Below are 20,471 nucleotides of genomic sequence, written 5' to 3'. Positions count from 1 at the left end.
GGCCGCTGGGCTGTATTAGGCTAGGCTAGTAGCAATAAAGATGGAAGAGAATAAATTTGGATTTAAGAGGAAAAAAAAATCAAAAGGGACTGTTGAGGGAAGATGATAGGAATGAAATAAATAGGTACTTTAGGGCTTCTCAACCTTTTACACATTATTGAACATGAAGAATATAAAACCAGTTTGGCCAAACAAATAGGCCTGTTTGAGGATGAGGTTGACCAATGTCCTGGGCACTCAGGACTGAGTTTCTCCTCTCCCAATTCCTACCTGCCCCGACTGGCAGAGGACATTAGTATCTCCACTGCTGGAGAGCCATTTGGAAATTTCGGTTTTCGAAATAAATAGTCTTAGCAATATGAGAAAAAAACGACTTGTACTAAAATCAGGATCAATAGTACAGAGAATACTATACACATGAAGGAAAGCAAATGTTTGGTTCAGTGCATGATTCTGAACAAAGAAGCAAAACATCATTTATACCCTTGAAAGAAAACCAACCAGCATCAGCCAAGCAAGGACTATGGAGGTGTCAAGTAAGATAGCACAAGCCACCAGGCCACTGCCTGCCTTATAATGATGCAGTAATACAAGGGCAGTGGCTATGCAGGCTACTGGACAAAGACACCAAGAAGGAAGGAGTCTGGGTTTTGCATTAATATGAAAACCCAAGCCGATTTGCTTGAAAATTTATGAAGTGCCACCGACTTGTTGCTTCTTACTGATTTCTGTAGTTAATAAATGAGGTAGTCCTGTAGTTCCTGGTGCCTCACCTGTTCTACAAATTTGCATTGCTGCATGGAGGAAATCATGGAGAATATGCAGATGCTTGCAATCCATAATTCCTTATTATAATTGAAGATGCTCAGTTATAGAAAATGAGCAAGTATTCCTTCTTTCTCCATTAAACTCAATGACACGGAGAGAAAGAGAACCCCTCAACAAAGCCCCATGTGGATTCCCTTATAAAAATAGGAATGAGTGGCTCTTCCAAAAGACAATGGAACCCATACATTTCTCAGGATGGTTGACAGCAGGCCACCATGTTCATGATTCAGGGGCACTAGCCTTTCACATTGGTGTCCATGTGGATGATGCTCCCTGGTGTTGGGGCACCCACCCTGTGTGGCCATAAGTGGTGGTTCATAGAAAGACATATCTGATTCATCCTTGGCTTCCACCCAGCCCAGGAGGTGCACATCTGCATTGACCCATGTTCATCTGCAGCCTAACCATGCTCCCTTCCTAAATGAACTGTGTTAGTATTCTTTAATCCCAATTTGTCATTTTATTCCAATTCAGATCCATCGAGCTCTCCCCACTGGATCTCTTTTACAGCCAAAACGCATCCTTTTGGCTCATCTGCTCCCATTGTTCTGTTGACCTTTCCAAAGCTATTCGCTGCTCTCACCATCATGCTCCTTGTTACAGTTAAGTAGAAAAAAACTGACAGCCACTCATAATGCAGGGGACTCCAGCAACCTCACAGCACTTGCTACAGCTTCAGTTTAGCACTTACTACACAGTGTTCCAAAATATTTTTTACATATCTGACTCTACTCACTGTGAGCTTCATGAAGGACAGAATGCTGCTTCTTTGAGCCATGGGGCTTAGCAGTAGGTTCTCATTTAATGTTTGGTAAGTGAGTGATAAATGAATATATTGGCTTTCTTACATTTAGACACAGTAGTCTCATTTGGGGTATATGACGTAAAAAATATTCCTCTCTCTAGTAGGTACAATGCTGGCACTTGTTGGCTTTTGTTTAGCTGCTTCCTGGGATTATTCAGATGATACTGGGACAGGGCTGTTATGTTGTGGCCAGTGGTTTCTGATTCTTGTGTTCATCCTTTTGCAGGTGGGGAAGTGGAAAGACAAGTCCCTGCAGATGAAGTACTATGTGTGGCCCCGAATGTGTCCTGAGACTGAAGAGCAGGAGGATGACCACCTGAGCATTGTGACCCTGGAGGAGGCACCATTTGTGATTGTGGAAAGTGTGGATCCTCTCAGTGGAACCTGCATGAGGAACACAGTCCCCTGCCAAAAACGCATAATCACTGAGTATGGCATCCCCTCAATGACTTTGGGTGGCATGGGAGAGTCTGATTTGATGCACCTGTTAGCACTTGGCTGGCCTGAGACCTGAGGCATGAGAATTGGGCACTGTGTCTGATTTCCAGTTGCTTTTGAGCTGTGGGATTACTTGGCAGCACTCTGGTCTGTTGTCTCATTCTGTCCAGATGGTGACCTGGGAAAATGATGGCTAACTTCCTATGCTAAAGTTTCTTTGGTCTTGCTTGGCCTCAGTGAATAGGACCTCAAGTTTACGGAGATTTAAGTTTACTTCTGGTGTTTAAATATTTTTCTTGGGCCAGCATGTCCCAAAATCTTGAGATTTAGAACTAATTTTTTGAAAAATATAAAATAATCTATGCTTTTAAAAGTCAGGATAATGGCTCTTCTTGGTGTGAAGTGCCTAGAATGGGGAACAGGAGGCTTCTCAGGTGCTGGTAACTTTTCTGTATCTGGATTTGGGTGCTGATTAAAAGGAGGAGTTCAGTCTGTGAAAATTCACTGAACCAAAGCCTTCCAATATGCACCCTTTTCTTATGTATTTTGTACTTCAAAGGGGAATTAAAATTTGGAGGAAACATAGCTCAATGTGACGAGATAATGAGAATATTACAGGTCTGTTTTCTGTTTTATTTCTTCACTTGAGTCTAGTATAAATTGTGCTGAGCTGTGAAGGCAGCCTGCTTTGGAGTTGAACATTTTTTAATGGCAAAGGGTAATAAATGTTGCCTTTTTGTACAAAGCCTTGTTTTTTATTTTCTGATTTTGTTTTTGTTTCTTTAATTGCCTAGGAATAAAACAGATGAGGAGCCAGGTTACATCAAAAAATGCTGCAAAGGGTTCTGTATCGACATCCTTAAGAAAATTTCTAAATCTGTGAAGTTCACCTATGACCTTTACCTGGTTACCAATGGCAAGCATGGGAAGAAAATCAATGGAACCTGGAATGGTATGATTGGAGAGGTGAGTGTCTGGAAGGGCTGTTTCCATTTTCATTTTCATTTATTTTCCTTCTTTTAAATATGTGTTTAAAACATGCTCACTTTATGAATTTCAGAAAATATAAAATGGTAAATAGGATGTATTGTTCCCATTATACAAAGAAAACCACTGCGAGGCTATGAGTATTTTCCTCGTGGTGGTCACTTGCCCTCTTGAACGTTTTAATTGGAGCATTGCATCTTTCTCTTAGGTGGTCATGAAGAGGGCCTACATGGCAGTGGGCTCACTCACCATCAATGAGGAACGGTCGGAGGTGGTCGACTTCTCTGTGCCCTTCATAGAGACAGGCATCAGTGTCATGGTGTCACGCAGCAATGGGACTGTCTCACCTTCTGCCTTCTTAGGTAAATGATGGGTTTGCTGGTGGAAGGAAATGGACATATGGATGGGGAATGAAATAAGGAACAATGAAGGAGCATGTGGCTCTTCCAGCTAGGAGGTGGTTTGCTAGAAGCTCAACTCAGCCAGAGACTTCACTTAGGGGACTTCAAAACTAATTACTCTCAAACTTGAAAACTGGTGAGTACCCAGAAAAATAGGAAAGCATAATGGCCCCTAAGAAAGCAGTACTGGGCTAGTCCTCAGAGGGCCTATTGTAGTCCTGTTCCTGCCATTTGGTCAGCATTTGACCTTGAGCAAATTCGCTCTATCCCAGGATTCAGTTTCTTCATCCACAGGAGAAGTCATTTCATCTAGGCTGATCTCTGAGGCTGCTTCCTGCCATAATAATTTCTAATTCTGGATATCATTGAACTATCTATTTATTTTTAATTATCTGCAAGAATTGAGCTCAGTGCTACCAAAAAAGTTTTTTTGTTTCCACACAAATTTTCTGAGGCTTTGCCAGATAGAGCTGATCTGATTCTGCCTCCCATCCCACCACACCCCTCCCCATACCATTCTCCCCAGCATTACTTAAATGTCAAAAATCTCAGATGTGATATAAGACTGGGTGAGATGAGGCCAAGACTTCAATTAGATGAGGTCTTTTGTGAGCTCATACTCCATATGTTTTTGCAGGGTCCATGGAACAAGGGGTTGGAAAGTAAAATGTCATCTTGAAAACACAACGCTGGGCTAGCAGAAAGGAGACTGGGTTTGGCATAAACAAGCCGTAAGCCCCTGGACGAGTCACCAACTCTTTAAGAGACATCACCATTTTTTAAATGGGGCTATTACAGTAGACAGTGACTAACCTTTCTTTAAGCTCTAACGACAGGGAATTAATTCAATTAATGCACTACAAAGTGGAGTTATAGGCTCCATAGAATTTTTCTATAAATCACTCCAATTTCTTAGCTAATCTTTTTATTTACAGTGAAGCAAATTCCTGCCTTGCCAATTTTATGTGAAATGTTTTTAAATAGTGCACACTGTATGCATTAATCTCATAGCTGCTGTACATAATTTATTTGCTTTTTTTTTCTTTACAAGGATAATTGGAATATTAAGAGATAGAAACAAGACTACATTCTAATTCTAACCTTATCAGTACAGCACTACTCTAACTTGTAAACTGGCAGAGCCAATGATATATCAGTGTGTCCCTGAAATGGCATAGAAATGCCAGGCAAAGCGTGTTTATGTCTGTGTTCAGAGGAGGAGGAGTTAGTTATAGGGATAAGAGAAGCCAACATTTATTGAGCACCTACTATATAATGTGCTAGGCATCATTGTACATCCTTAGTTTATATTAACTCAAAATGTTATTATACCTATTTTATAGCTTAAGAAACTGAATCTTAGACATATTAAGCCATTTTCCAGCAGTCTTTTAGCTGATAACAGGAAGCTCTAGGATTAAAATCCAGCTATGGCAGCCTTCAGAACCTGTGTTCTGGTACAAATAAGGCCATTTCAGAGTTCAGCCCCTAACTCAGGAACCAGCGTGGGGGACAAAGAGCAACGTAATATGATTTAAAAAAATGCCTACTGTTTACATCAGTTTGTAACCTGAGTCTGCCACTTTCTGAGTACGAATTGGAAAGGACCTTGCCCTCTCAGTCCTCCTTTACTCCCTATAAAATAGATAAAGTAATCCCTGATGAAAGGGTCATTAGAAAAATTATATATATAGTATGTCGTAAAAGTACTTTCTAAATTGTAAAGACCAAAACAGATGATGTATTTTGTGTATAGAAAGTCTCCCTGGGCCTAATGTGAGGAACAGACCATAGAGGCAATGTTTTTACTCAGTAATTTCCCAATCTTAGACAAAAGGAAATCAGGGTAGAATTGCAATCAATTAGAGTCAAGTGTGTGGAGGTTTTCTCCGCTCCTCTGTAGAGAGCCTTTGAATTGTACCTTTTACCCTCGCATCTCCAGCTGCCATTGAAAGGTTTTGCATTTCACAGTTGGTGTGTTAAGCACCCGGGCTTTATCAAGATCTTTTTAAAATTGATTAAGTGACCAGGCTTTTATAATTCCTTTGGGAGTTCAATAATAAAGTAGGTTTCAGAGTAAGAAATGTATTTTCTAATTTTCAGCCAATTTTTCCCCTTTTTAAACTTCATCTTTATTAATGATTTGGAAGATGGAGAAAACAGCATGTTAATTCACTTAGTTATGAGTTTACAATGTGCTGTGACAGCTAAAAAGGCCAGAACTATTTTGAGACACAATTGAGGGAGCATTGTATCATGGGACAGAATAGTGATTGTCCCTTTTTATAGGCCTTCAGAGAGATGGCTTCTGGAATATAGTTTCTCGTTTCTGGACACCTCCAAGCCAGAGAGATATTTAGCTCAACTGGAAAGGATTCAACACACATGATTAAAGATATTAAAGAAAGCATGCGTAGAATATTCTTGCTACCTTACCCAGTCTTGTCCCATCAACCCTATCACTTGGTAATGGCAGATAGATTGTAGCTGGTTTGTGAATTACAGCTTAGGTATGCTCCTTTGTCACTTGTTAAATTCCCACTGTTGCAGATACTGATATTTAACATGGATGGATTCTGTAACATTGATTTATATTCTCATACCCAATGATCTCTTACCCAACGATGATAACATACAACACATCAAAGTAGATTGAAAAAGTGAATCTAGGCTAGGAAGTTTAAGAAAAGTGATACGAGGGGGAAAGGGGACTGGCTATTTATTGTACACACTTATTCCTGAACCAGTTCAAATCTAAAATAGTAGATAGGACTGTTGTGAATGACTTTATCTACAAAGCTCAGAAGCACTGGAGAAGGCATTTGCAGGCCTTCACTACATGGTGTGGCCATATAGAAATGAACATAAACTGAGTCAGTCCAATACAGCTCACTCACTTCATAGCCAGTACTTCTTCCAATTGCACCACTTACTGAAAAACCCAGATTTTGGTCCAATAATGGCAGAAACTGCCTCCACAACCTGAAAGGCTCACGGGCATGAAGCTGTCTTCTTCATGTATTTGAAGGAAGACAGTCCTTGCCCTTTAAGGAAATGGCTCAGGTACAATCTGGCTTCTGAAGGCAGACCACACACTGGTTTGTTCCCCATCCCCTAAAGTAGGAAATAAATATGTGAATTAATTTGAATTTGTTTGCTGTCTGTTTTAACCCTGAGCGCTGCTATTTTCTCTTCCCCAGAGCCATTCAGCGCTGATGTATGGGTGATGATGTTTGTGATGCTGCTCATCGTCTCCGCCGTGGCTGTCTTTGTCTTTGAGTACTTCAGCCCTGTAGGATATAACAGGTGCCTCGCTGATGGCAGAGGTAAGGCCAGCTGGGACTGCTGCATTTCTCCATTTTTTTCTCCTTATTTTCAAATCTCTGGACTCATCGTTTGTTATCTGCAGTTTCCCTAGCCTATCCGTTTCTGAAAAGGAAACCTCAGATGACCATTTCTAGGTCACCAGCTTGGCGTCTCTTTAGAAATACCCCAGTTAAGATGTTAGTTTGAATCTATAAGTCTGCTTTATGCCTGGCCCCAAGCCTAGTTCCACCCCCAAGTAAAGGAGAAGAAAAACTGTTGGTAGATATGGGTAGCATAAACATGTCACAGCCGACTATTTTGATAACCTTAGGCTGTGGCCAGTCTGTTGGAACAGATGTCACTAACAAGGCAGATTGTACACACATGTTAAGAACAAGAAGAAATGGGTTGCCCCAGGGTATATGCAGGTGGTTGCGGCTGGTAGAGTTCCCCAGAGCCAAAGGATCACAACTGAGGTACTAGATCTCCAAAGCTTATGCCCCTGCCTCAACCCCCTTACCGGAGAGTATAAAAGTTGGGTGTTGGAAATAAAATGAAATAGAAAGACCAATTCTCACTCGTAGCTATTATTGGGTATGGTCCAATTTCCTGGGTAGGTAGACCCAGAGATGTGAGGGCTGCCCATGTGTTTGAGGCATTTATGCCAGTTTTTAAAAGCTCACATGAATCTAAAGGGGACCAGAGGATCCTTGTAAATAACTCCTGTAAAACTTCCTGAGAACCCCAGCATTAAGAAATATTCTGCCTTTGCTGAGTCTTCTCCACCCCAGAATGTGAGCTCTATCCTAGAATTATACCTCTAAGAGAAAAGATTCTTAACCCTGGCTGCACATAAGAATAATCTGTGGGACGTCTAAAAGACACAGGTGCTTGACCTCCTTTTCTGATTCACTAAGTCTAGGGTTGGGCTCAGACCACTGTATGCTTCAAAACAGTGTTTCTGTATTTTGGTTGCATGTTAAAATAAAATAACTAGCCCCACCCTACACCAATTAATTAAGAATCTCTAGGGATAGGTTTCCAAGCAGCAGTGTCTTGTAAACGCTTCCCTCACGCTTCTGTTGGATTCACAGTCCCAGCTGTGAAACGCCACTTTACTGAAGTATTTCCAAGTGGAGACCTACCTTTTAATTTGGTTTGTGTATTCTGGGGTGGGAGTTGGGGTGTCTCCACTGTATGTACAGTCAGGGGCTTTCCACCGGCGCTTCGTCCAGAAGCCCTGGCCTATATCCCAGCCTGTGTGGCACCAGGAAGAAGTAGAACATCTGGGAATCACATGAGTATATACTTAGGCTGGCAATGTCAAGAACTAAAGTCAGTGTGCACTGCTTCTCTCCCTGAAAACAAAACAAAACAAAACAAAAGAGGTGAAAATCCAGATTCGCAAAGAAAGCTCAAAGCGAGGGCTTACAATTACTCACTTTACTGAAGGATGTTTGTCTTCACAGAGGAATTCAACTTTGGGCCACGTTAAATATCAAGTCTCCTTAGAGCATTTTACAATTTACAAAATTTTGATTTATAAACAACTTTTTAGTTACACATCTGTTGCATGAAATAAGGTCCACACGCACAGATGTGTGTGCACAGTTAGGTATCGGGTTCAACATGTGTAGTCCCTGATGATTTATTTGGCTGAGCAGATGCTATCAGGATCACAGATTACATCATAAGACTGTGCTGATACGTTGTAAAACTGTGCAGGCAGATGTTCATTTCTGCAGTGGAGGGGCTACATGGAGTTTCAGACAACAGGCAAGATTTTACCATCAGCAAATAGAGATTGCAGTGAGGTCACAATACATATATGGGCAGAAGCCAAGCACTGTCTGTGCAAAGCTTAGGTGGGGGGAAATCAAAGTCAAAAGTAGCCAGCTTTCTTCACTTAGATCCATGTAACCAGGCCGGGATTCTATGACTTCCTCTTTGGCCTTCCTGATACTCTTTTACACACAAGCTTCTACCGCAGGAAACCAGCTGGGAAGTGTTGGCATTGCAGTGGGGTCAGGGTTGTCTTTCAAACATTAAGCACTAAGTGCTAGAAGCTAAAGGAAAATCAGGAAGAAGGGCATTCCATGCCATCCAGCATCAGTGTAAACAGACTTGGAGGGGTTTATGAATGGTAGAAAACAATCTTACACACTTCTTACTGATGTTTTTGGAGGTTAAAATGCATTCTTTGTAGATACAAATATAAAATATATGGAAAAATGACAGTAATGACCCAAGTGTGGCCATAGTGACATAGTTGGCCTTTGTTATTCAGTTTTGACGTGATCTTGAGAGGGTCTTCTATATAGGGGCAGGGTGGTGGCTCCTCCAGAAAGGAGTCATGATTGTTAGTTTGAGAAAGACCCCACACACCACACACCCTCCAGGCTTCTGGTTTTTCTCCTAAGGAACCCTCTGCAGCCCTCCTGAGAGTCCCTGGAAAAGAGAGATGCACAGTCTCAAATGTAAAAGCTGTCTATAGAAGGGCTTGGTTTTAGTGGAAGGGTTCCCTGCTCTGAGCAGGGACTCACAGGCCCTGTGTATTTGTAGTTTTAAATAGAATCAGGCATGCTGGCTTAACTTTTATTCTTGCCTTTTTGTCATGCCAGAGCCTGGTGGCCCCTCTTTCACCATCGGCAAAGCTATTTGGTTGCTCTGGGGTCTGGTGTTTAACAACTCCGTACCTGTGCAAAACCCAAAGGGGACCACCTCCAAGATCATGGTGTCAGTGTGGGCCTTCTTTGCTGTCATCTTCCTGGCCAGCTACACTGCCAACTTAGCTGCCTTCATGATCCAAGAGGAATATGTGGACCAGGTTTCTGGCCTGAGCGACAAAAAGGTAAGAGACCCATTTGAAATCTCCCATTTTTCTCTGAATCCTGTTCTCAGCCATACTCAAAGTTCTCATGTACCTGCTTGTCTTGTGAATTTTCAGAATTAACAGTTCTTTCTTATGTTTCCTTGTATTGGAACATGGGAGTAGAAGTCAGTTTCCCAACTGAAATAATAGGACTTCATATTGGCCTCCTGATGTGTGAAAGGTTGTCACTGGTACGCCCTAGGCTGCAAATAAAGGGCTTGGTGTGTGAGCGGCTTTCTGAGTGCATGGTACCTCCTGTTGTATGCGGATAGGTGGCCTATCTGCACAGGGCTGCCAGTGTGGGGTGTTGTCAGAGGGCTGCCGCTGTGTACCCACACTGAGGGGACGGGCGCGTGATGGCCTCATTTTATTCCCAGTGGTGTTGGCTGTGGGCTCTCCCTGTGTTCCACACTGCACACTCATGTGTTCCTAGGGCTGGGCAGGAGGGTCGTTCACATTGTGTCTCGAAGAGAAGTAACTGCTGTTTAACTAGACGATTGCCACTGTGTGGTGCTGACGAATGGGCTGCCCCCTTACTAATCGCAGGCCTCCTGCGGGCCTGTGCAGTTGAGAGAGAAGGAAAGTGTCGCTGGTTCCCATCATTACTGGATGAGGATGTACAAAACCCATTCTAAATACGTTGGACTCGCCAGTCTACCTGAACCGTCGCATTTTTCATGGGAGATCTGTCTCCTGAAACTGTGTAACCAGGACTAGTGATAGGAGCCACTTTCATGGAATGTCCCATTAAGCTTATAGCCAAAATAATTTTGGAGACTTGCGTTTACAACACATTTCACCTCTAAGATTTAGAAATAAATCTTAAGGAAATGTAGTGATTTTTCTACCCCTACCCTTACCCCCAGCATGAAGCCATGAGATATAGACAGGTGTGTCTTCAGAACAAATGGTGCTTTGCACATGGGTTAGACTTGTCCAACCTAAAACCCTACCCACTTCAGCAAATGGTCTGGGAAAAGTGAAAAGGAGGAATCACCCTTTTCTCTTCGGGGTCAGAGTCTGATTTCTCCTATGTTTCTACTTATCAAGAACATTCAAAAGCATGTGGAGAAGATAAATAGTATCTTGAGAAAATGTGTGTGTGTGTGTGTGTGTATTACTGTGTTTACTCCGTGTTATCTCTTTCTCTGATTTGTCTTCCTTTTTGCTTTTTCTTCCTTATTTTAAAAAAAATTCTCTCTTTTATACTTCTTATTTAGAAGCTTTTATTTACCTCTCTCATCTCAGGATTTATGATATGTTTATATATTCATCTATTTATTACTTAACTGTTTTAAACCTCTTTTTCATTATTCCTTCATCGACATCTTTCATCATGATCCTAACTCAAATTTGAGTTAGACACCTCCTTTCAGCCCCATTTGAAGCCACCACCACAAACACCTTTTGATGACTCTTTCTGTAACTGGGACAGTAATGGGGCTGAGAACAACCTCAGGGCTCAGTACTTGGATGTGGCTCAGGTAAGGTGGACCATGACCACCTCCTATTGTTTGGATGTCTGATCCCTTTAAATCTCATGTTGATATTTGAACTCCAGTGTTAAAGGTGGGGCCTAATGGGCTGTGTTTGGGTCACTGGGTGGATCTCTCATGAACAGATTAATGCCTTCCTTGGGAGGGGTGGGACTGAGTGAGTTCTCACTCTGTTAGTTCCCATGAGAATGTCCCCAAAAGCTGATTGTTAAAAAGAGCCTGGAACCTCCCCTCTCTCTTGCTTCCTCTCTTGCATGTGATCTCTGCACGTGCTGGCTCCTCGGCCCCTTCCGCCATGAGTGGAAGCAGCCTGAGGACATCACCAGATGCCCAAACTTGAACTTTTTCAGACATCAGAATCATGAGCCAACTGAACCTTTTTTTTCTTTATAAATTACCTAGTCTCAGGTATTCCTCTATAGCAACACAAAATGGACTAAGGCACCACCGTAAGACATGGATGTTGCAGAAACTTGATGGGCCATGCCCACGTGTAGACTTCTCAGAGGTATGACAGGCCATGTCTTCACATGACCTGTGGCTGAGATGTAGTAGACTATGTACCCACACAGAGTATAGCAGGGCCATGTCACTGTGCATGACATGGCAGGGGTGTAGTGTATCATGTCCTACGCATGGATCACTGTATGGTGAGATCATGTCACTGCACAGCAATATGGCAGAGATGAGGTAGGTCACAGACCTTCTTGGGGGTCTAAGCTGTTAAGTGGAGGATCTGCATGGATATCAAAATGTTTCCTTCAGTTGTCTTGAAAATTACTTGATACATGGCATTTATCTTTCTCTTGCCCTCATGGGCCGCGCAGTAACAACTGAATGCTTTTCTGTTTGAACTAAGTGTAACTGAGCTGGAGGAAGACAGTTTTCTTTTCCATAAAATAAGTATCATTTCTGGGCTTCTTAAAGCAGACAGGATACTCACATGTCTGTCCTCTATACCATGTTGCTTATGTCTTAAAAAGTTGGATCCCATCAGTTTGTTTTATAGAATTAAGATAGGGGTGCGTGTGTGTGTGTGAGTGTGAGAGAGAGAGAGAGAGAGAGAGAGAGAGAGAGAGAGAGAGAGAAAGATGGAGACTCTCAAGACCTTTGCAAATAATGTCCACTGTGACCCCAGCTCTCCAGCCTCATTGGCCAGTGCTTGGGTTCCTGCATCTGATACCCTGCATATCCACAACTCTTCATCTTTCCCAACTGTACCTCAATCTGTGCATGTGCCTGGGAGGCTTTTTTCCCCACTTTTTCACTCATCAAACTCCTACTGAAACTTAAAAACCTAGATTAGAGGTCCCTTTATTTGTGGAGCTTTCCCTAGCTCATTTGGGAAATGAGTCATTCTGTGTTCTATAATGGCAACTATTCAAATCTTTATTATAACGTGTATCTTCCACAGTCTGTTGAAATAATCTGAAGGCCTGTACCTGACCACACATTCCTCATTCTGACTATGAACTCCACAAAGTCAATGATCATAAGTTGGTCATCATTAAGACAGAAAAAAAAAAAGTCTATGGGGAGAGAAGAGAGGCTATATTTACTTAAGAGCACCTGGCAAAAACAGTGGACCCAGCATCACAGGAAAAGAAAGCCAACAAGTCAGCAAGTGCCCCTTAATAGCTGTTTAATTTGAAAATGGTTATCTGATACATTCCATAACTTTGCAGATGACAAAACGGTAAAGTGTAAGCACCCTACCAGAATCTGTCAACATAATTTACATAATTATAGAAAACATTTAACTAACGAATGACTGCATATCAGTGTCAGAGACAGTTATATAAATCAGAAAGAGAGTTTTCTGAAAGTATACTTAAAATGTTAAAATTATTTTAGTCTTACTTCAAAACACCTAAAGAAAACAAATTCTTGGGACGGGGAATGGTAATGCATGAGAGGAAGTATATTCTGTGAATTTAGAAAAAGAATAAAGACATTCAAACAATAATGTTGAGAAAAGAAATGAGGTGATTTTGAAGATTATTTTTCAGTGTGATTAGATTTTCGTCAAAGAAGTAACATTTAAAATGGAGAAGGGTTCCTAAACTTGTTTTGACTATTATAGATGATATATCTTCCATATAACTCAGATCAAATGATAAATATCTTGGAGTGATGATGGAAAGATATTTGTAGCCATTCGATTTATAGCTTTTCAAAAAAATTATCTTCAGCTTTTTGGCAGAAAAAAACCATGTACTCAGATTTCATTTATGTTAAGGTAGAAAACCAGAGTTAAATTTCCATGAAAACCTATTTTTGTGCTCCTTTCTACTGGAAGGCTTCCATTTTGCGGTGGCACATTACAGTGAATTCAGAATTATTCCACTACACGCTGTACCTAAATATGGGTGCAAGTTCTAACATTCAGCAGCCCGACTGTACATTCCATCAGCTCCCCCAGTGGGAGGAGGGTGCAAGGGAGCTAGTGACATCTTTCTTCTCTTAACAAAGAGCCCACAGTGCATTCTCATATTTCTCACCCATCCATATGGATTTCTCATTTTGCAGTCTGCCAACCATAGTATGAAGGCGAAAGAGCTTGGCCAGAGGGTGGGAGACATATTCGCTGGGTGCTGGGTATATTACATATGCTCTGTGTATGCTGTTTGGATAACCTTCATGCAGGTATGATTATTCTCATTTTACAAATAGGGACACTGAGACTCTGGAAAACTAGTAACTTCCCAAAATTCATACATTATCAAGTGACAGAGTCAAAATTTGAGTCCCTGTGTATTTGGCTCTAAAATCACTCTGCCAGGTTGTTTCGCTTGTAGCTAATCTCAGGCAAAGTTGTGGCATAGGTAAGGATTGGTATTGATACCCCTGCCCCCATTTTCTTATTGAATTCCATATCCTTTAATGTAATGACTTGATTCCACTTAACCCAACCCTTCTCAGCGCACAATAACACTACCACTACTAATAGTGATTATCATTGATATTATCATTAATACAACTTCAACAATAACAACCCAGCTAAGATATTTTTCAGCTCTTACAAGCCAGGCATTATGCCAAATACATTACATAGATTATCTTATGTAATGGTGCTATTAATATCTTTATCTGTAGATGAGGAAACTGAAGCTGGGAGAGGTTAAGTAATTTGCCCTTATGGTGTTCCTGGCTCCCTATGGCCCCTGAACCCCTGCCACCCTGTTTAGACCCTGATGCTTTTTGATGTTTTTTCCAGTTATTCACTTTTCTTCCTACCTTCCCATCTACCTTATCGAAGCCTAACAAGTTAGATCCTTATCCTCTACTAAAATGTAGCCATCTAATTAATTGAGCCATAATAATTAGGTAGCATTCCAACATTTGCACTTTATTTAATAAGCCTTTTAGAGACATTATTTTAAATAGAGAATAATGGTGATTTCCAGTACTTGGGCAGGCTAATGGCCCTCAAATTGACTTTAGCCTGTGCATAGAGTGACCCTTAGCTTTAAGCCACTGTTAGATGGTGGAGAACGGTGGCACTAGGAGTGGGAGGGACAGTTATGGGGTCAGTGGGGTCTGGGGTCAGATTGAAGGAAGCCCACAGGGAAATGGAGGCTGCAGAGGTCACAGAAGGTTGCCATTTGACCATTGGGCTCTCGAGGGTATCTGGCTGCAAATGCTTTCACACATTCTTACCACCATTATGACACATGCCTGAAATCTATTTTGCAGCTCTTTTCCTCAAGGAACTAGAGGAGCTTTATTAACTTTATTAACTTTCAAATGTCAAAAAGGTGCTCATCTGCTTAATGAGAGTAGCTGTCTTTGCCTGCAACACTGGAGGTACAATCAGGATGGCCATGTAACATCTAAATGAGGACCCCATGACTTTCGAAATAACGAGTATTCTAGGTTTCCAAGAAGTCCCATAGGGGTGTGGAAGTCACTTCGTATTCTTTTGGGGTATAGGAAAGGTATCACTTTTAAATCAACATGCAGGCAAATAAATAAATATGCATTCAGGAGCAAACTCAGTCTGGTGATGAGCATATTTACTCAACTACCCTGAAATGTTGGGTGGTTGTTGAGCGTGTGTGAGGAAATGGGGCCATGCCTTCCACTGCACACATTTATTTTCCTGCCCTATTAACTTTAGGCGGGAAGCCAGCAGGAGACGGCCAACCTCAAGCCCGATCTGTCATGCTCTGGTCCTGGCCCAGACCATCTCGCTCAGACCATGGAATACTGAGCTAAAAATAGCTTAACTGGGAAAGTGGCAGTCATGACTGACTATCCAGGGAGCTAGCAATGAGGGCCTGGGTTGGACCTCCAGGTAGCTGAGCAAAATGTAAGGGTGTGATTCATGCATGGGAGTCTCTGGGCCTGTCAGGCGACTAGTCCTCTTGGAGCCACTGATCAAGTGCAGGTCTGGAAAATGTAAAACTCCCCAAATCCTGGGAGTGTGTGGGGTACAGGATGCACATGAGCAGGGAAAGGACACCTGCCATTTGTTCTCTTTATCAGCAGAGCCAGTGTGACCCTTCCATGGACTGCTGTCCCAAGTGCTGAGCCTCCTTCATTCCTGCCAGAGTGACCTCAATCCGAATGGGTCCAAAATAGACCCCTGGGGCTTGGCTAGCCCCAGGTCTGTCCATCAGCGTTAGCTACCCCCACTTCTTCTCTGGCTTTATTCAAGAATAGGTTTGCTATGTCCCCCAACAGGCATCCCCAAGCCCTAATTCCTGAATCCATCTCGACTGAGACAAGAGAGCCATATAACTTCAGTTCAACATCCAGTGGCTTAGTAGTGGTCACCCTCCAAGTCGTGGAGGCAGATGACCCAGAGTTGATGACTGGGTTCCTAGCAGGGCTTCACAGTTGCCTTTTACTCCTTCCTCTTTTGTGGTCCCCTTCACTGCCCTCTTCCCCTTGAATGACCACGTGCTTCTTGCCTTCCCATGACTTCTGACACCACATTCCTCACCTCTAAGCTCTGCTACCTTCTTGGGGCCTGTAGTTGGTTGTATTGTGTCTTCTCAAAGATACAGACCCAGAACCTAAGAACATTGACCTTGTTTGGAAAAAAAAGATCTTTGCAAATGTAATTAAGTTAAAGATCTCAAGATGAGATCATCCTGGAGTAACCAAGTAGACACTAAATCCTAAGGCGATTGTTCTTATAAGAAAAAGGCAGAGAGAGATTCGACACAGAAAGGGGGAAAACACACAGATGAGAAGACCATGTGAGGATGGAAGCAGACACTGGAGCAATGCAGCCACAGGAACACGGAGCCACCAGAAGCCAAAAGAGGCACAGTATGGATTCTCCCCTAGAACCCCTGGAAGAAGCACAGCCCAGCTAACACCTTATTTTGGAACTTCTGGCCTTCAGAACTACATGAGAATAAATTTCTGTTTGTGGCTATTTTTTATGGCTGCCACAGGGACCTAATACAAGGCCTTCATGACTTCTCCTGTAATCTGCACTTTGAGCTCATTGCATCCTTTAGACTTCGGTGCTTCTCCTCCTTGTGCCAATCTGCATTGTCAGTCACTCAGCCCCATCCTTTCAAAGTGAGTGTTTCTTACACTGGGATCAGATTCAGTTCCTCTCTCCTTTGCCTGGAAGAATGGATCCAGTTTGCACTGAAGCTTTGCAGAGACATGCTTTATAGGCAGAGTCTTCTCCTTGTGCTGGTTAATTTTAGGGAGACAGTGAAAAAACCTGAGTGTCATTGTGTGCTCCCTTTTGCTGTGTCCTTGAGCCTGATTAATGTTAGTTTCTTACAATACCTACTACACAGCTTATGTGCACACTTCCCCACTACCTTCTACTAGGCCTTTTAGTAGTGATCTCTGTATCAAAGGGAATTGAGGGCATGTTTCCGTAAGATGTATCATTTTCACAATTCCTTTGTGCAGAAAACACTAATGCACTCTTCTCATATTCTAGATTGTGCTGTTTAAATAACAGAACTGGAAGAGACTTTGTTCGTCAGGCACAGGGAACTCTTTTCTCATCAAAAGCAAACAGGTGTCCTCTCTCTTCTTGTAGATGATCATATCCTCCTTTTTACACAGGAATGTGTGCACACACACACGTGCACACACACACACACACACACCTCTCCATTCATCTACCCTCCAAGACTACATAAAGATACCAAGATAGGCCGGGCGCGGTGGCTCACACCTGTAATCCCAGCACTTTGGGAGGCCAAGGCAGGTGGATCACGAGGTCGAGAGATTGAGACCATCCTGGTCAACATGGTGAAACCCTGTCTCTACTAAAAATACAAAAAATTACCTGGGCATGGTGGCGCGTGCCTGTAATCCCAGCTACTCAGGAGGCTGAGGCAGGAGAATTGCCTGAACCCAGGAGGCGGAGGTTGCGGTGAGCCGAGATCGCTCCATTGCACTCCAGCCTGGGTAACAAGAGCGAAACTCCGTCTCAAAAAAAAAAAAAAGATACCAAGATAACTGGGTAAATAGTAACTTAGCATTCACAAAGCTTCACAAGGAACACAGGTTTCCCATGTGCATAGAAGATTTACTAAATGGATATCAGAAAGTTTGTCTTTCTTACCTGGGTAAAGAATGTGGCTCTGTCTCATTCTGCTGTTATTAGTAGACTCATCTTTTTGTGTTTCACAAATCTTTTTGTGAAACACAAAAATGAAATGAAGAAGGAGGGAGACACATGGAGAGAGTATGAGATGGGAAAGAAGGAAGGAAGGGAGGGAGGGAAGGAGGAAGGAAGGGAGGGAGGGAAGGAGGAAGGGAGGGAGGGAGGGAAGGAGGAAGGGAGGGAGGGAGGGAAGGAGAAACAGAGGCCTACACTGCCCTAGATCTGCTCTGTATTACCCTTCTAGGAAGGTATCCCTATGCAAGATATTAGAGGACCAAAGGCTTCCTGGAACTACAGTTTTTTTAATGCAACTATGCAAACTAGCATGAGTGTGGATTCAGTTTTCCCACCTGTATTGAATTGAACTAGGCCCAAAATTAAAGCCAAAAATAGGCAACAAACAATTTTAGTTAACAAAAATCAAAGCACATAGCATGGGATGTCATCCTTTAAGATTACAGTATTCTGAATGTGGGAGAAGCTGGCGAGCTCTTGCTTGAACTGTTGGCGTCATTGACTTTGTCTGTGGCTTCGCTATGGGGCCTCTCCCAGTCAGGCTGACTCTCCCACATCAGGAAGAGCAAGTGGCTCTGAGGATTCCCACCAAATTTCAAACCCACTTATACCCAAGTCTCTGATTCCATAAGAGAGCTATGCTATTTAGCTAACTGTTGAAGGCAGTTTTTTTATTCCAAAGTTTATTTACATCGAAGAAGAGTTCCCTAACATTCTTTTCTGATTAAAAACAAAATATTATCAGTGTTTTGGTACGGGGAGGCTAATATTTTGTAAGTTCACTAAATCGTGGGTTGAGAATTTATTAAGAATTAATGTTTCACTTCCGAACAACTAAGTTCAAGTCCTTTGAGACAAATTAATGCAGCATGGAAATTTATACGTGGCCCCAAAGGCATCAAGCCTAGAAAAAGTCAGGTTTTAAAGATGTCAGAATTATATTTGCAATGAAAATTGTGGCCAGGGCTGCTCTGGGCTTTTGTGTTTCAGCCTTGTTGCTCCCAGCTGTAATGGTGGCAAGAGTGGGAAAAGTGTGTAGCTATGTTTTTGGAACATTTCTACCTAGCTGGGCATATGCTAGGGCTGATGGGGGCATGAGACTCCCTGAGGCTAGGGAAGCTCAATCGTTTAATTTTCGATTCCACATCGGGATTTCCTTTCCAGCATGGGTCACAGGGAGCCATGTAAAGACCAAGTGGCTGGCACTCTGAAAACACTGTAATCTCGGATGTTTTCTCTGCTGTTTAACTCCAGTGCCATTCAGGTGATGGCTTTGATCGAGAGCATCAGGGGCATTGGCTTCAGGCCAACATGATCCTGAGAATGGCCAGAGTGTAGAGAAGAAAATGAGCAGGCAAGCGAACTCCCTCAGTGCGGAGCAGCTCGGATCGTCAGCTGTCACTCCAGGAGGAACAGTCAGGAGGAGGAGGCTCAAGGTCTCAGGTCCTCACTTTAAAAAGTACATGGCTAGTCAGTATGAGAAGTTCTTTCTGTTTAGGAGCGCACAGGGTGGAGTAGCTGCCAGGGAAGGGGTGGGGTAGAACAGTGTGTTCATATCAAAATTATTTGGAGAAACTTGTTGTCCAATCGGCTGGAAATAAAGGTAATGTGCCAAAAGCTCCCACCTGTGCAGCACTACTCTGCCAAGGAGGTAGCCAGGAAATCAAAAGTAGGAAAAGGATCGTGAGAGAAAAGTACTTTGGGGTGGTGGAGGGTGTGGGGTAGCTGTTGGAGGGCTGTGGCATTCTTTTCTCCACTTTTTACTACTGAAGCTGCTTTGAGGGGATCATCTAGAGAGCTTGAGGTACACCCCCTGCAGTTAGAATGGAGAAGGGCTGGTGTTTGACCCATACCTGAGAAGGCTGAAGGTGACAGGTCTTGGTGAGAGCTGGTTCCTGGTATGTGGGGCATACTCCCCACAGTGGCCAGATCTGTTTCTCAAGACCAGATGAGGCCATGTGGGAAGGACGGAGTCGGAGGGAGTCGGTGGGAGTCGGTCTGGGCTAAGGTCGCAGGAGGTGTTTTTCAAGGCTTCCTGCCCAAAGGGCTTTCTTTGCAAGATCAGAAAACTGCAATAGAAAGAGTCAGGAGGGCTGCCGTCCAATGGAGAAGCTGCAGGGACTGATGGGAGGGACCAGCTGCATTGAGGTTGGTCCAGTGGGGAACCCAGAACTTGCCTGGCAAGGAGGACGTCTGCCATGCCTAGGGAGTGGCAATGCCAGACCACTGCGGTGCCAGCCAAGGAAGTGCTTTCCTGCCTCTGCAGCTCCTCCTTTCCCTGCCACCACCACCTTCCACCCCACCCGAGTGGGAGGAGAACAACTGGAATGAATGCACGATCTGTAAGAGCTGGCATCACTTTGAGTTTTATTTCTTGGCTAGTTGATAGTCACTGAGATTCCTGGGGCCAAACCTGCCTCTTTCTCACTGCCTTTATTATTGAACTATGTAATGAACATATATTATGTACCAAGACTATTATTAAACTCTTCATGTATGGTGCTACTGTTACCAGTGGAGGGTCTTGACTACAAGTTGTCCAGGTCCTTGGCATTTTGAACAAAGAATTGAACAAAGTGCACAAAGTAGCCAAGTAATGAAAGGCCAGAACAAAGCAGCGAAAGCAGGAATTTATTAAAGAAAGCACTCCGCAGGGTTGGAGTGGGCCCGAGCAAGCGGCGGTTAAAGGGCCTGATTACAAAGTTTTCTGAGATTTAAGTACCCCATTTGA

The 20,471-nt window shown here is 42.9% G+C and overlaps 1 protein-coding gene across 1 annotated transcript in view; it reads left to right on the top strand.

Annotated features, from left to right (window-relative positions):
• The window catches only part of GRIN2B (glutamate ionotropic receptor NMDA type subunit 2B), a 421,963-nt gene that overhangs the window by 365,541 nt on the left and 35,951 nt on the right, over nucleotides 1–20,471 (top strand). The window contains exons 6-10 of the mRNA XM_012447678.2: nucleotides 1,860–2,062; nucleotides 2,866–3,037; nucleotides 3,267–3,420; nucleotides 6,660–6,785; nucleotides 9,387–9,616. Coding sequence (XP_012303101.1) covers nucleotides 1,860–2,062; nucleotides 2,866–3,037; nucleotides 3,267–3,420; nucleotides 6,660–6,785; nucleotides 9,387–9,616 — 885 coding nt within the window. The remainder of the gene's footprint in view (nucleotides 1–1,859; nucleotides 2,063–2,865; nucleotides 3,038–3,266; nucleotides 3,421–6,659; nucleotides 6,786–9,386; nucleotides 9,617–20,471) is intronic.

Source organism: Aotus nancymaae, unplaced genomic scaffold (genome assembly GCF_030222135.1).
Source record: "Aotus nancymaae isolate 86718 unplaced genomic scaffold, 86718_ANA_hifiasm-v0.15.2.pri h1tg000016l, whole genome shotgun sequence".
Classification (NCBI taxonomy): Eukaryota; Metazoa; Chordata; class Mammalia; order Primates; family Aotidae; genus Aotus; species Aotus nancymaae.
Note: the sequence above shows the minus strand (reverse complement) of the source record. Positions and strands in the feature narration are given on the sequence as shown.